The 17149-nt window shown below is 40.7% G+C and overlaps 1 protein-coding gene across 3 annotated transcripts in view; it reads left to right on the forward strand.

Annotated features, from left to right (window-relative positions):
• Positions 1-17149, forward strand: part of HACD3 (3-hydroxyacyl-CoA dehydratase 3) — a 40185-nt gene that overhangs the window by 15681 nt on the left and 7355 nt on the right. Inside the window, exons 2-7 of one of the 3 annotated variants that reach the window (XM_077881534.1) lie at positions 1847-1889; positions 3729-3802; positions 5266-5430; positions 6645-6696; positions 8963-9073; positions 15640-15767. In XM_077881534.1, the coding sequence (XP_077737660.1) occupies positions 1847-1889; positions 3729-3802; positions 5266-5430; positions 6645-6696; positions 8963-9073; positions 15640-15767 (573 nt within the window). Of the gene's footprint in view, positions 1-1846; positions 1890-3728; positions 3803-4858; positions 5002-5265; positions 5431-6644; positions 6697-8962; positions 9074-15639; positions 15768-17149 lie in introns of those variants that run through there. The other 2 variants (XM_077881533.1, XM_077881532.1) reach the window with 2 other exon arrangements.

Below are 17149 nucleotides of genomic sequence, written 5' to 3' on the forward strand. Positions count from 1 at the left end.
GAGAGAGAAAGTGCAGGAGGGGCAGAGGGAGAGGGAGACACAGACTCCTCACTGAGCAGGGAGCCCAAAGCAGGGCTTGAGCCCAGAACCTTAAGACCCCGGGCCGCTGAGATTATGACCTGAGCCAAAGGCAGATGCTTAACTGACTGAGCCAACCAGGAGGTCCTCAGTTTGCTAATATTTTGTTGAAGATTTTTGCTTCTGGGTTCATCAGAGATACTGATATGTGTGTGTGTGTTTGTGTGTGTGTGTGTGTGTGTGTGTGTTTGTAGTATTTTGTCTGGTTTTGGTATCAGGGTAATGGTGGCCTCGTGGAATAGCTTTGGAAATGTTCCTTCCTCTTCAATTTTTTGAAATAGTTTGAGAAAGATGGATATTAGCTCTTCTTTAAATGTTTGGTAGAGTTTACCGTTGAAGCCATTTGGTCCTGGACTTTTGTTTGTCAGAAGTTTTTCAATACGGATTCAATTTCATTCCTTTTTCCTTCCAAGTGACTTAGAGTATAGGAAACACACTGAGATGGGCAAGAAGTGACCTGGGTAGGAAACTTAACCCCAAGACATTCTAGAACTTTATTTAGCTTTAATGAGAATATTTACATCAAAACGCTGTTTCCCTTACTGAGGAACCATGCCCCTGGAAGTGTAGCCTCTTTGCTGAGGTTCCCTAACTCCCCCTTCCTGCCACAGAGATCATCTAGAATTTGAAGCTCCTTTGGGTGAGCATCTCAGCTTGAGATCTGTACTCCCACTGGGGAGGTTCTCAACATGAAGCTTGGCTCAAATGCCCCTCCGCCCCCAGCCTTCATTCTTTCCCTTTTCCTAACACTCTTGGCTGTGAATAGAGCATGTAGGTTCCCTCTCCCCATTGGCATACCCCCTTTCCAACCTTCTGCCTTGTTGGTTTCCTTCAATGCCTGATGGAGCACAGAGAGCTGAGCCTGCAGGAGAAAAATAAATGAATTAGTTACAGCACTGGAAACAACATACTGCTCCTTGCTTATTAATTTGTGCTGGGAGGTAGGAGGTAATTTCTCATCCATTAAAAAAAGAATTAAAAAAAATAAAAAAATAAAAAAAAGAATTTAGTAGTTTCACTTTAAGTTATGCTATTAAAGTCATGTAGCAATTTCTGGGAATAAGTGAACAATTTGGAGAATTTTGATCTCTTCTAGTGTTGGTTCGGATGGGGGTTAAGAGCACAGAGCCTGAGGGAGGGATGCGCACAGCATGTTTCCATTTTGAATGGATCCCCTGTAATTGTCAACCCTTCTCTCCACCTACTGGAATGAATTTATTCTTCATGTGCAGTATAGGTTTCACTTCTGGTGAACCTTTCCTCAGCCATCCTATTCTTGTGCTTGCTCTTGTTAACACCTATAACACTAACTGCTTTTTACTACTCTCTTGGTCTTGAGCATATGTTACTTGATACTATTTGGGATCTTCTTACAGGAAATGAGTCATCATCTGTTCCATTAGATTTTCTGCCTCCACAGCTCAGGGACTGAGTCTTTGAGATCTGTGTACTCTCCGGAAATACCTCCCATAGCACCTTGTACCATTTGCCATGATCAGAATGGACTGAGTCAGTATCTGATTATTCTGCACAGTTAGAGCAGTTCAGCATTATTCTTACAGATGCCTACAATCTCAGATGGGTACAGACAGACATAGAAAACCCCTGCACTGAGCTGTGCATAAACAACTAAATATATTTTCTGGGGGAGGCACAGGTAGGAGGCTGAGTCCCTAAGGGGGAAGGATGGTGGGGAGTTAGCCCCGGTTTTAATTTCATTTTTCTCCTATTAAAATGCCCTTCTCGCATCCTTGGTCTCTTTTCACAGAATCCTGCCATCAGCATCACTGAAAATGTGCTGCATTTCAAAGGTCAGTATCCGGGCAAATGCTCCCAGCTCTCTACACAGCTAAAGAGGCATGGTGGTGGTTACTTTTTCTTTTTCTTTTTATCTATTTGTTTTATTCCCTTTCTATTGATGCTCACCTCTCTGCTGCTCTTGGGGTAAACTAGATTGTTTTGAAATACACGATTAGAAAAGTCAAAAAACTTATTAGGACTTAGAAGTCCTGCTTTCCTCTTGGAGAAGCAGTAGATAGAGTGAGAAGGAATCCCCGACTGGAAATCAGGAGATCTGTCTTCTAGCTCTAATTCTGCTATCCTTGGACAACTTACGGACTTCTCTGGACTTAACATGAAGATATTTGGTTATAATCTGTGTTTCTCAAACTTTAGGACCTAGGGACATCTGAGAATATGTCCTAATGATCCTCCTGGGCCATGGACCCTAGTTTGAGAAAACATGTTAAGAATTAAATATGGTCACTTTAAGTGATACTTGGCTAAGCTTGTGTGTCAGTACTTGATTATAAGGTAGCCATTTAGATGATCCAGAATACACATCTTTTTTTTTTTTAAAGATTATTATAATTGAAACAAAAATTAGAAATTTTCTTAATGAGACTCTTCAGCTCTCTGATGCTACACTTAAACAGGCCAGTTTAAGAAACACGGCTTTCTAGATGATACCTCAAGCCTTTGTAGCTCTGACAGTCTTTGATTCTGTGAATCTGCCTCTGGCTCTGTTCTCCTCGGTAGTCAGCAGGTATGCTGCTGTGCCTGAGAGGGTAGGTCAGATTCCTTGTGGGGTGGGATTCCCCTTCCTCTCTCTTTGTTCTAGTTCCTTGGAATGTCTTTAGTCAGTGACTGGGGTTATGGGACATTGACATTTCTGCTTTACTTGAAATCCCATCTTCCTTAATATGCTTGCATGAACGCACAGCCTGGCTTTTATATCACCTTTTCAAGGTGAGAGCAGTTGTGGCAGTGGCTCAGAGCTTTTGGCTGTTAATACATTTGAAAGGAAGTTAAGGGATGAAAGCGTATCTTGCCACTCGGAGATTATGGACTGGTCAACCTTAAGGAATTTCTGGTCTCAGAACAATAGGCACTTGTAGCAAATATTAGGCAAGTTATACCACATGTGGCCGGATGAGGAAAGAAACCAAATGATGGACAAGTCAGAGAGAGGAGAAGAGATGCCCAGCAGCCATTGACACCTAGGCATGACACCTGTTTGTTTTGGGGAAAGGAGCCATGTCAAGGCACGAGGATGGTGTAATGGTCCACTCAGGGTCTTTCCTCCCAGGTCCATTTGTCCTCTCAGGAATGAGCTGAGGAAATCATATTTCTCTTTTTTGTTCCATTTGAAATCTGTTAAAGGGGAAGTCAGCTTCTTCATTTTCTAAACTTGGTTGGGAGGTGTTAGATTCAGAGCTTTCTTTGAGGCAGTCCAGCATTTCCGTGTGCTCTGCAGCTTTCCTTAGTGGTAGTCAAGATAACATACCCACCTGCTATTTCTGGGCCCTGGAGTCAATGCCAAAGTAAATGTGAAAGTTAAATTTATAGCTCTGTGACCTCTTTGGCTTTGCTTTTGGTATTCTTTTTCCTGCCTATTATTTGTACTGGATATTATCAAAGCCACATTGGGAGATTAAGTAAATGTTCTGGAACTGATCGTCAGAAGGACATATGGAGGTGAACTTTTGTCCGGGATCCAGCTTATCTAGCTGTTGAGTGGCTCTGCTCACAAGTCCCTACTCATTTTGGCAGGACTCATTACTGTTTGTATACTTCTGAAAGAACTGCACCAAGCTTTTGGATGGCCTCACTTTGCCAGTTCTCAGTAACCCACATTTCTTTCTTCATAGCTCAGGGACACGGCGCCAAAGGAGACAACGTGTATGAATTTCACTTGGAGTTCTTAGACCTTGTGAAACCAGAGGTATGTTCTTTCTTTTCTCATTTCCCTTCCCATTTTAGGAAATAAATACTAGGAGTTCAGTGAAATATGGGGGGTTGGGGTTTTGGGGGGAAAAGGATAAAAACCAAAGGAGAATATAGTCCTTTGGTTGGGGACTGAGTCTCGATTTTAGCTGCAGAGGAGTGGGAAAGCCAGAAAGCCTCAGGTGAATCTGGGCTCTGGCTTTCTTAGCAGTGTGAACAAGTCTCTTCACTTTTGTGAGTTAGTTCCCTCATGTTTTATTTATTTATTTATTTTTTATTTTTTATTTTTTAATTTATTTATGATACTCAGAGAGAGAGAGAGAGAGAGAGGGGCAGAGACATAGGCAGAGGGAGAAGCAGGCTCCATGCACCGGGAGCCCGACGTGGGATTCGATCCCGGGTCTCCAGGATCGCGCCCTGGGCCAAAGGCAGGCGCTAAACCACTGCGCCACCCAGGGATCCCTCCCTTATGTTTTAAATGAAGGGTTGGACTAAGAAATCCTTAGGGTCCTTTCTAGCTCTGATATTTTCTGATGTTAGTGAAGACAGAGGAGTATGACACTCTTGGAGCAGAGTTATGTGAGGTAGGTAAAGCCCATGCTGGGGGCTTACTTTCATGTGCCTTTGCTTCCGGGGGCAGTGGAAATCAGAACAGGTGGAAGCAGAAAGGAATGAGGGAAGTATAAATGACGTTTCCTTTCTCTCAGAGCTCAAGGGAAGCTTCTCTGACAGGAGAAGAGAGAATCTAATAGAAGGTGTATTTCAGTTTCTGGAATTACACTCTTATCTTTGGGGGCTCGAGCAGATTGATCTCTCCGTGCAGGAGATTTTTGTTTTCGCTGGTTTAATAGTCAGCAGTGGTTTAAGGGGTCGAGAACCTGTCGTGGGTCTTGCTTTAGAGGCAAAGGAAGAGGCCCTTTATATATTATATATATATATATTTTATAGAAATATAAATTCTTTAGCCTCCAAGAATTTGAGTTTAGTTGGGAGGACACCCTAGGCTGACCCTTGTGTTAGAGTTGTAATGATCCAGCAAGTTCCAGCCTTGAATAGACTTTCCTAAAGGGTTCACCAATGCCAGGGACTGTTGACCATTTGAATTCAGTCATCTTCATGGGAAGGACATTTGACAAGCAAGATGCCCTGGAAGAGTGAGTGGATGTCGTGCCTTGCGTGATGCAGACCTGGCCAGAGGTACATCTAGTTTCCTCTAGGATAACACAACTGTATGCCTTTCTTACTCTGATTTCCTTCTGTGTCATTCCCTGGAGGAATCAGAGACAGTGCCATTCTTACCAGTTCTTTGCTGTACCAGCCCTTGGTCTGGATGTTCTGAGAACAGAGAAGGATGAGGGGAGCCTTCCTTCCGTGGAGCCACATGGGCTTGGTGCAGTTGCAGGGGGAGGAGTCGGGGATGGGAAGGTGGGGGCATTCTCACATTCTCATGTTCTCTTCTAGCCGGTTTACAAACTGACCCAGAGGCAGGTAAACATCACAGTACAGAAGAAGGTGAGTCAGTGGTGGGAGAGACTCACTAAGCAGGAGAAGCGCCCACTCTTTTTGGCTCCTGACTTTGATCGCTGGCTGGACGAGTCTGATGCAGAAATGGAGCTCAGAGCCAAGGTCAGTAAGGACCCCAAGGAACCCAAGTGATTGGGATGTTATTTGGGCCACCTCAGATACCTATCTGGGTCTGATAGAATAGGGACAAAGTTACAAATTCAGTTAAAGACCTGGAAACATGGTTTTATAGAAGTACTGGTAATATGTTTTGTAGACTGTCCCTCAACTGGGATTGTTGAATATGTTTCTCATGATCAGAGAGGGTAATGGGATTTTGGGGAGGAGGACCACAGAGGTTTCATTCCTATTGTGTTCTCTTCCATTTATTTATTCAATCATTTATTTATATCCATATGGACTGATGAATATTTATTTTATAGTTTGAGTTATAACCCCATACTGTGTTATTTATTTTGTTGTTCATGATGTTCTAGCTTTGGCCGTTGGACGCTGTTCCCATTAGTTCTTGTGTCCTTTTTGACAAAGTTCCGTCATTGTGAGGCTTTTGGCGGGGGGCTTTTTGGGGGGACATCCTTAATTTCCAGCACTATAAGCTGCCCCAGGCTTATCTTGTGTATTCCCAGCTCCAGCCGTAGAGTCAGTCTTTCTTCAAGAAGCTGTTCTTTTTATTTGCGAATAGTAGTGGAAGCCAAGATCTGGGCTCTAGCTGTTGCTTCTAGACCCTCTCAGGTGACAGCATGAAGAACTGTATGTGTGCAGACTGGCCCATACATATACCTATACCTATAAATACAAATATTTTTATACGTATGTATAAACATACCTATATATAAACATGCCTATACCTATAAATATTTCTGTATGTGTTCATCTGTATTTATATTGACTTGATGTGAGTTCTTACTGATGTTGAGACGTGATTTTAGCTTCCAGAAAAATACTAAAAATCTAGAATTGTTAAAACAGTGATCTATTTCCTGCCCTAAAACTCTATTTTGTTTCTATGACTGTGACAAACCTTCTAGGGGTGTTTTCCGGCTCCAATATTCTAAGACTATCCACTTTGTAGTTTGGAAGCCAGCTGATTGGTTTAATTCTGTGAGCATTGGAGGATGGGCATGCTGTGGTGCTACTGTTACCCAGTAAGTCAGGCTTTTTGGCACCATGAACTAGGACGTTTGCCCCAGTGAAGCATGAACACGATTGGAGGAGGTGGCTTTGAGGGTGTCAGGTCACCTATCTAGCATGTGGACTTTTGCAGGCATCTGAGAATTCTAACCTGTATTCTTGGAAAACTTCTGTCCAAATTCTAGGAAGAAGAACGCCTAAATAAACTAAGAATTGAAAGCCAAGGCTCCCCTGAAAGTAAGTTGCTCCTGGTGCTGTGGTTGTTACCAGTTAACTAATGATAGAAATGGGGGTATGGATGTGGTAGGAGAGCTAATACTGTGTACACGAGGTATGAGGAATCCTTAATGTCCAGTGCTTATGCTGTGCATACCCACATCAGAAGCCTCCCTTTTACTGTTTCCCTTCTGTTTGGAGTCTAACATCATTTGAGGGCACCAAAGCTGGTAGAGCAGAATGGAAGAACCATAGTCTCCCGGACTGGCCTAATGTCAGGTGGCAGCAGGCCCTGCAGGTCCTGCATAACATGGAAATACCATGTAGATCCAAGGCCACACTTTTTCCAGCTTGGTGTTTTTCTCCCAATTGGGATCTTAAGGGCTGTTTCACAGATAAGTGGGGTTGTCAACCTCAAAAAATCTATTCCTGTTTCTCTATGTCTGAACACTTATAAGCAAGAAGCTCTGCACGTGTATTGTCCTCGGGGTGATACAGAGTAAATGCAGCAGCTCTCCATTAACCTCCTGCTGTGTGGAAGCATGGTTGCCAGCCCTTGAGGGGTGGAGCCAATGAATTCATCAGAGCACCTGTTCTCTAAGAGCTTCCATTCCGGGGAGAGGACCATGAAACTCTGTATAAAATGCATGCTGAAAAGCAAAATAAAAGGCTTCCTTTTGTCCATATGTTTTCAAGTTTTAGTGGCACTTCTGTGGCATGCTGTAGGTAAGGAAGGGGAAAGTTTTAGAGTAGTTGTTTTCAAACTATGTCCCCTGGTCCCCAGGGGTTCCCAGGATGCTTAGGAGGGATAGCCAAGCAAGCAGGTCCACTTCAACCAGAATAGCTCTGCTTTTGTGTTTTATGTGTTAAGTTCTGAATAAAGTTTGTTTTGAAAAGGAGGCTTCATTGCTTTAGAAAAAGATTTGAACAACTACTCATTTAGAGGAATATTCCTTTAGAAAAACAAAGGAGGGCAGAAGATTAGTGGAGGTAAAGAATAAAGATTTGAGATTAAAATTAATTTTGAGCTTGAAAATTATTTGAAATTTATGTTAATTTTAGGGGAATTGAGAAGGATACACTTTAAAACCATGTAAAAATGGTTACATAGGGATTTTTGGAATGTTAGATAATGCTTTCACTGTTTTATCTAAATTCATGATGTTTCCTGATAAAATAAGTTCTTTAGGATGGCGAAGAAAAAGCCTTAGTTAAAGTGCTGTGAAAAGTCTGACTCTTGGGTCCTTATTACTAGATTGCTTTTGATGGAGCACACTATTGAGTGTGGTCATTTGAGTATCAGCCGAGGGGTTATGTGCAAAGTGTCTGTAGCCTAGGAATAAATACGTAGCAGCAAGTTCTGAACTCCATAGCTCTTCTCTTGAGAATTATCCTTACCTTTGCCCCACTCCCTGGACTCCACTATGATTCTAAGCTCCTTACTTCTTCCTTAACTCTGTAATTGGCTGTGTCTTCACGAGCCTTAGGCTGCAGAGCAAATTAACGTTCCTTATCCTTCTGCCTCTCAATCTGTACTTTGCCTTCTTTGGTCATATCCTCATTCTCCCCGTCTTCCAAAGCCCAGAGCAGGCACCTTGCCATCTCCACTGACCTGCCTGCTTCCCACTTCCCTGGCTCGATATCATTTTCTCACCTTAAGGGTTTCACAAGACAGCTACCTGTTCCTCTCTATCTTGTATTACGGCTTTCAGATTGTAAGTTCTTTGAAGGGACATCAAGTCTTAACATCTTTGAATTCCAGGGGTACCCCTCAGGACCTCTCACGTTGTAGGTGTGCAGTTGATGCTTGGTTGAATGCGTATGTGATCAAATGCCAGAATTCTTTTCTTGTTCTATTTCTGTTTCTCTGAGTTAGTTTGCCATACGTGAACTTAAAAAAAATTGCAAGAACAATTAAACTAGTTTATATGAAAATGACAAGAGCAGGAGCTAAGTGTAGCTCTGTTTGCCTTCTACATTGCTTCCTAAGATGGTCATGCTTTGCCAGAAGTAGTTTTTCTTTTTTCTCCTTGGATTTATTATGTCTGTACATTCAAGCCATGAGGAGAAGGACTGGTAAAGACGTACCTTGGAATGCAGTGTCTATGACTTTACGACTTTCTCTTTGGGCTTAGGAGTGCAGGCTGGTGCAGATCTGGCCAGGTATCTGTTTGGGAGCTCAGGGCACCCAGTGCAAGAGAGGGGTGCAGTCATCCAGGTCTGCCCCACACTCTGCTCCTGCTGCAGCTCTGCTTGTAATAGTTTCTTATCTTGCTTTGCTTTTCAGCTCTTACAAGCTTGAAGAAAGGATACCTGTTCATGTATAACCTCGTGCAGTTCTTGGGATTCTCCTGGATCTTTGTCAACATGACCGTGCGGTTCTTTATTTTGGGAAAAGGCAAGCACAAAATTTCAACACAAACTTTCCTTTTGCCAGTAGTTTAGCCTACTATCCACCGAAGGTATCAATAATACTCTACCTTTGATATTAATAATAACCCCCCCACGTTTGTGTGGCAACTTCCGTGTCTCTGATTTCCCTTGGCCTTGTGAAACAAGCTGACTGGAGATTGTGTCCACTTAGCAAGTGAGGGAACAGGCTAAGAAATTGCCCCCATTCATACAGCTGGCCAGAGGTGCCTCTTGGGCTGCGTTCCTTTCTCTGTTCATGACATGGCAGTTCATTTATAACCAAATAAACTTATATGGTATTTCTGGTGCCAAAGTTAATGCAAGTCCAAAAGGGATCTCAAAAAACAAAAACAAAAAGGATCTCACCCTTTGGGAACCTAAGTAGATTCTCAAAGGGGCTATTCCAAAAACGAATGAAAAGACTATCATGATGATATTCATTCTTGACACATTAACTTGTATGGTTTTTTAAAAATTAACTTGTACATTTAACAGAAATTCGGGCAAAAAGTAAATGACAATGGAAAATTTTTGAGAATGTGATCTAAAGTATTCTGAAATTGTATTGTGAACAACAAATAGGTAATAAAATTTGGAGTAGGAAAGGGTAATGGGAGAGCACTTTCTGTCTGATATGAAAGAATGATAATTAAAATGATGTAGCATGAGTATAAGAAGAGAATAACCAATAGAGCAGATAAGATAGTCCAAAAATAGCTCTTATATTTTATATATATATATAAAATGTAAATAAATATATATGTACATTATATATATATATATCAGTTATATGTACGATATAAAAGGAATCATGAATCAGTGGAAATGGAAATAGCCAATACATTTTTATTGGGTGGGAATTCTTTTTTTTTTTTTTTTTTAAGTATTTATTTATTCATTCGTGAGCCACAGAGAGAGAGACAGAGACACAGGCCAAGGGAGAAGTAGGCTCCATGCAGGGAGCCCGACGTGGGACTCAATCCTGGGTCTCTCCAGGATCACGCCCTGGGCTGAAGGTGGCGCCAAACCGCTGAGCCACCTGGGCTGCCCTTGGGTGGGAATTCTAATAATGTTTCCAGGAAAAATTGGTTAGGTTTGGGTGCATGAGGGAGGCAAGGAATCTGACTCTTTTCCTCACATTGTATACAAAAATAAATTCCCCTAGAGGATTTAAGAGTCTGTGTCAAAGATTTAAAACATAACAGAAGATCGAATAAATGTTTATAAAAATTTTATGTGGGGGCAGCCCAGGTGGGTCAGTGGTTTAGTGCCGCCTTCAGCCCAGGGCGTGATCCTGGAGACCCAAGATCGAGTCCCACGGCAGGCTCCCTGCATGGGGCCTGCTTCTCCCTCTGCCTGTGTCTCTCTCATGAATAAATAAATAAAATCTTAAAAAAAAAAAAATCTCATGTGGAAGGTTAGGGCTTTTTTTTTTTTTTTCTTAAGATTTTGTTTATTTATTCATGAGAGAGACACAGGCAGAGGGAGAAGCAGGCTCCCCACAGGGAGCTCAATGTGGAACTCGATCCTGGACTTCAGGATCACGCCCTGAGCTGAAGGCAGATGCTCAACCACTGAGCCACCCAGGTGTCCCAGAAGGTTATTACTTTCTAAGGTAAAAAAGGAGAAATCATAAAGAATAGGTTAATATATTTGACTACATAAAATATCTAAATTCCTATATATCTAAAAATACCTCAGCTAAGATAACACAAAGATTAAAAGTATATTGAGGTTAGTAGCATGGGGATGAGGGTTGGTAGAAAATTGCAACAAATACTAACAAAGGTTGATTACCTGTAAAGAGTTTGTTACAAATTGATTTTAAAATGTATAGACTCTATGGAATAGATAAACAGAAGTCAGGTGCAGGCAGTTCCCAAGAGGGAAACTCTTTAATATACAGAAAAATGTTTAACTCAATAATGACAAAGGAAATAAAAATCAGATTTTTCTTTGTCAGTTTTGCAAAGTTAAAGCAGTACCTAATTCAAGAGGACATATGCTAAAATAGACACTCTGGTGGTCACTGGGAGGGTATAGAAGTACAATGACTCTTTTGGAAAATCATTTGGCAAAGCGTTTCAAGACACTGAACTGTTCGTCACTGATATCCTTGAAACTATAGTAACTGAAACTACAAAAAAAAAAGCTTTTTAAAAAACATACACATTTTGGCATTACTTATATTAGTGACAAGTTAGAAACTACCTAGATGCCCATCAGTGAGGGATTACTTTAGCATATTTGCTCAGTGGAATGTTGTGAAGCAGATATAAAGTACTTAAAGAGTTCATATAACATGGAGAAATACGATAGGCTAAAAAATAATATATCAATTTGTTCTTCCATTTTCATCATATCATATAAAAAGGGGGAAAAAACTGAACCAATACATGTAAAAAGAGTGAAAAGAATTCATCATTCGAAAATGGTTTGGATGTGGGTAATTTAGAAATTTGTCCATATTTTGTACAAGAAATAGGAAAAATAGAAGTATAATTGAAAATACAAGCTCTGTTTAAAAAAAGAAAAATGTCCTATAGTCTATTTTATCTTTAGTCCTAAATTTTCCCATCTGAGGTTTGTAGTAAGTGAATTGTCGGTAGCTCTAGAGTCATTTCAAAGAAGTACATGTCATTTGTCCAGCCTTCTTAATGGCCTAGAATTCTGCAAAGCACCAGTGGCAGGCTAGTGAAGAACTTCTCAAATGCCTAGTGTCTTATCGTCACGTGTGACCAAAGGTCTACAGATGAGTTACTTAAAGAAGGCAAGTCTCCAACCTGTGGTTCTTATTACTATGGATTGATCACAAGTTCCATGGAATGAAAGGGACACGCAAATACCTGATAATTTCATTTAACGTTGTTAGATTGATTCTCCGTGTACCTGTGCAAGCCTGCAGGCCATTAGGTGATCTAGTCCCAAAGCTCCTAAGTTATCTGGGTCATGTGTTTAAGCTGCTTGGATTTGTAATTTCTATTTTGGCTCTCAGCCCCTTACTAAACCACCTTCTGGAATGGAGCTGCTGGTTTAATTCTTCCCTTACCCGTCCTCAGAAGACGTGATAAGGACCTGGCACCTGGTGCCTTGCACCCAGTTTGCCATTTGCGGTTTTTCCCTTTTGAATGAAGGATGTTGGTAAATGGCAAATTCCACACAGAGACTTCGTTTTTCATGTAAACATGTACTTGCTAAACTTGTTGCTGAGGAAACACTAGCAAACTCTTGGGCTTGTCTAGAAACTCTTGTTTGAGCTTACCTAGGTCTCTCTTAAGGAATTCTAAGAGCCCAGGCGCTCTAATTTTATTTTTTAAAAAGATTGTTCCTGAGGCACCTGAGTGGCTCAGTGGTTGAGCATCTGCCTTTGGCTCAAGGCATAATCCCAGGGTCCTAGGATCCAGTCCTGCATCAGGCTCCCCACAGGGAGCCTGTACCTCCCTTTCCCTCTACCTATGTCTCTGCCTCTCCCTCTGTGTCTCTCATGAGTAGATAGATAAGATTTTTAAAAAATTAAATTTAAAAAAAATTTCCAATTATAAAAATGTGTTAAAAATACAATGTGTTAATTACAGAAAAATCAGAAAACAAAGACTTAAATAAACACTCTACTGTAATCCCATCTATGAGAGCAACAGATCCTTGGCACCTTCGTGTATATCCTTCCAACCCACAAAGCTTTCTCAGGAGCAAGGAACGATTCCTGATATGGAATTGTGAGATTAAATGGGAGATCATTTTTAAGGATTTCCATGTATACTGTCCAGACAGTATACTGTATTATACTACCACATTATAGTATCTCTCCTCCCATTAACATGAGTGCCTTTTACTGCTTAAAACAGTTTTTTTGTTTTCAAATTATAAAAGTAAACATGGTGATTTAAGCTAATTTGTTGGAAAGAGGGGGAAACCAGGGTAGAGGTGTGGGGGGAGAGAAGAGGAGGTAAATAAGCCGTTGTCCATCACTATTAATATAGCCATACATTTCCTTTTAGTTTTTCTCCTGCAGTTAGAAATTATTATTATTATTATTATTTAAAGATTTTATTTATTTATTCATGAGAGACACAGAGAGAGAGAGAGAGAGAGAGAGAGAGAGAGGCAGAGACACTGGCAGAGGGAGAAGCTTGCTCCATGCAGGAAGCCCAATGCGGGACTTGATCCCAGGTCTCCAGGATCACACCCTGGGCCGAAGGCAGTGCTAAACCACTGAGCCACCCCGACTGACTTTTTTTTTTTTTTTTAAGATTTAGAAATTATAATCCTACTGTGTGTGTCCACAATTTTCTGTCTGGTTTTAAAAGCAAAATTATAAGCATTTTGTTAATAAAATTCTTTGTAATTATCATTTGAGAAATTCAGCATCTATGCCTGAATTGAGACAGGGATGTAAACTCCTAGCAAAGCCACGAGATCTAATTTTTGTTCAGCACATGCCAAATCTTTAGTCACAGCTTTGTGTTTTCCCAACGGGAGGTCTTCATTTTTCAAAGATTTATCTGAGGAGAAATGCCACCTTAATGTGAATCCCCTTAAAATGGACACCAGAATTTCATTGGAAATGTTGACAAAAAGATTTGGTTGGGATTTTATCTTGAAATGGGAGATTTAAAATTGAGAGAATAAGTTGTTTTTGTCTTATATGTAGCAAAATCTAAGTTGCCGTTGTAATTTTACGTTAATTCTTCCAAAGAAAAGAATTCATCTAATTCTGAACTAAATTACTGTTGGAATTTTTCTGTCAAAATTATATGATAACACTATAAACCGTTCTTCATTTCGCATTTGACTTTGTAGCAGGATAGTAGAGCAGATCAGTTTTGCAAAAATATTTAGAGGGCTTCTTTAAGTTTTTTTTGCAAGGGCCTTTTTTATTCAACTGATGTTTAAACCAGACCTTCTGGGGACTCCTACAAATGTCATCTTTGTTGGTCACTGGCCTAACTGTGCCAGGTCCTTGGGGCCAGTCCTTGTATTTCATAGGCAGGGAGCCAAGAACCCTAAACCTCGTGCACGGTGAAGGCAGGCCAAAAGATTGTCCTGCCTGCAATATCAATAGTACCTTGGTTGAGAAACATGGCAAGAAGAATGTAGGAGTGCAGGGTGCCAAGTAAGGATCAGTATGAAAAGTAAAGGATTTTATTTTATGGTCCGCTCACAGCTGATACTGCAATCACTGATGGTCCTATAAGCAATAATTGTCATTTAAAATCATTACATAATATTCCATGAAGTAGCTCTACTGTAGTTTACTCCAACTTTCTATGTGCTTAGGTATTCAGACAAACACTACTTTAATATACTTGGGAAAAATGCTTCGGAGAAAGACTTTGTGCCTCAGAAACTTTTGTGGATTTTTTTTTTTTCATTTTAGATTTTGTAGTTAGGATAGATTCTTAAAATAAGAGTTATTAAGATGAAATATGTAAAATGCAAATAAAGTTTTTGAAAGTTTTATTCACTACTTTTGGACCTCTGCGTTTATTTATGATTGTACAATTTTGAGATTTTCATAGGCTAGATTGCATTCAGTATATGTGCTATAATTTAATTTTGAATCCAGTGAGATAATGGATCTGACCAGACTGATCTCCGGCCTGTTACATTGGCTTTTCAGCTTATAGTAACTGAAGGAAGTCTAGGTATGCTTTCTTTTCCTTGCCTTTTATTTTTATTTTTATATTTATTTATTTATTTATTTATTTATTTATTTATTTATTTATTTATTTATTTATTTTTAAGATTTTATTTATTTATTCATGAGAGACACACACAGAGAGAGAGAGAGAGAGAGAGAGAGAGGCAGAGACACAGGCAGAGGGAGAAGCAGGCTCCATGCAGGGAGCCCGACGCGGGACTCGATCCCGGGTCTCCAGGATCACGCCCTGGGCTGAAGGCAGCGCTAAACTGCTGAGCCACTGGGGCTGCCCTTTCCTTGCCTTTTATTTATTTATTTTTTTAATTTTTATTTATTTATGATAGTCACACAGAGAGAGAGAGAGAGGCAGAGACACAGGCAGAGGGAGAAGCAGGCTCCATGCACCGGGAGCCCGATGTGGGATTCGATCCCGGGTCTCCAGGATCGTGCCCTGGGCCAAAGGCAGGCGCCAAACCGCTGCCGCCACCCAGGGATCCCTTTTTATTTATTTATTTATTTATTTTTAATTTTGTAATTTCCTTGCCTTTTAAAATGAGAAGGACATACAGGGTTTATGTGTTAACTTTCTAATAACTAGTAGAGTTCACTATTCATGACCTCACAGGCTTGTTCCCACCGGCTTAGTTTGGAGAGTAAACTTGAGTCTGACTGGCTGTTTATTATACTTATCTTTAAATTCCTTTCATGCAAGGAGTTATCTAGTTTGATAAATAATTCTGTTGGAATTAGCTACTTGACTTACCCTTTATTTTTGTTTTGGGTTTCTTTCTTTTTTTTTTTACTTACCCTTTTAAAAAAATATTTTATTTAAATTCAACTTGCCAACATATAGTATAACAGCCAGTGGTCATCCCATCGTGACTTACCCTTAATGTATCTTTGTCCCATAGAGTCCTTCTATGACACATTCCATACCTTGGCCGACATGATGTATTTCTGCCAGATGCTGTCAGTTGTGGAAACTATCAATGCAGCAATTGGCGTCACTAAGTCACCAGTGATCCCTTGTCTTATCCAGGTACTGAACAGTTGACCTCAGATTTCAGTGTTTAGTAGGTATGCTGTAATTAGCTGGGAAGTCTCAATGCATAAAAATCTCTCTTTGCACAGGAGTAGCATGATTTTCTCTGAACAAGGAGGAAAACTCAAAGCCCAGGGATATTTTCCAAAGTAGACTTTTACCATTTCCAGTCTGGTTGGTTTGTTTATAACATCTTAAAATCACAAAGTTATAAAAAGGCTTTAAGATGAGGGGAACCTGATTCTCAAGCAGAAGCAGAAAAACTTACCCACAATCTTTTCAGGTAGAGATGTGCTTGGTCTGCTCCCAGCTTGAGTAGGTGAAGGCATTGCAATCCTAGGAGCTTTGCACTTTGGGCTTTCTTCCATATATGCAGGGGACTCTTTTGACTGATATGGGGATTCCCCCCTCCCTCAATACATCTGTATTTTCTAGTATTTGGAAGATTGCTATCAGGAACAGGGCATCAAAGTCTTTTAACTTCCTTGCCCTATTTCCTCACCATGAGATTATATACTATTAAATCCCACCTACCCAGACTCAGGGGGAAACAGGTGATTGCTGGTTAGTCTCTTCTGGAGTATTCTTTCTATAGTTCTACCCTTCTCTGGTACATCAGCTCTGGCATTCTGATAGTATCAATGGCATGGGTAAAGGGTGATTGTAACCCTTGTTACTCCTGGGTTCTCTGTTCTTGGATAGAGAGGCTGTTTTGTTCAGTCTAAAAAATCAAAGAGGATAAGCGAGTGACCCGCTCATGTGGAATAGTATTTTTTGTAGATCAAAGGGTAGTGCAGGTAAGCATGAGGCTAGAATTTCTAGGGTGGAGTGGAAGGGAGGGGTTCGGTATCATCACAGCGCACGGCTCTGGGGAGTGCCATTCATGTAGAATGCAGCGTGAGCCGAGCCTCCTGGTGTTGGACAGCACCATACGTGCCAACATGGATGCGTCTTGGAAGCATAACAACAGTAAGAAACAAGTCACAGAATAATACGATCTATTTCAGAAAGTTTAAAAACAGAGTGAAAAAAACCAGGCAAGAGTAAAACAGGATACTATTTAGAACTACGTACATAAGCAGTAAACCTATAAAGGGAAGCAATGGAATGGTTAACACAAGATAGTAGTTACTTAGGGGTGACTGCCACACTGGTAACGCTCTGGATCTAAACTTGGGGTCTGCAGACACAAGTGGGCTTCTGGCAGCGTTCTTTAAACTGCATCTGAATGTGTGTGAGCATTTTTGAAAATACGCTATTTGTGATGATATATTTACACATGTATACACAGTCTATTCAGAAAGACTGCTCTGGGTACTTTAACTTGCTCCAAAACTGGAGCAGAAGCTTAACTAGCTGAGCTCAGCCTTTTTCTTTCC

This window comes from Canis aureus, chromosome 32, assembly GCF_053574225.1.
Source record: "Canis aureus isolate CA01 chromosome 32, VMU_Caureus_v.1.0, whole genome shotgun sequence".
Lineage (NCBI taxonomy): Eukaryota > Metazoa > Chordata > Mammalia > Carnivora > Canidae > Canis > Canis aureus.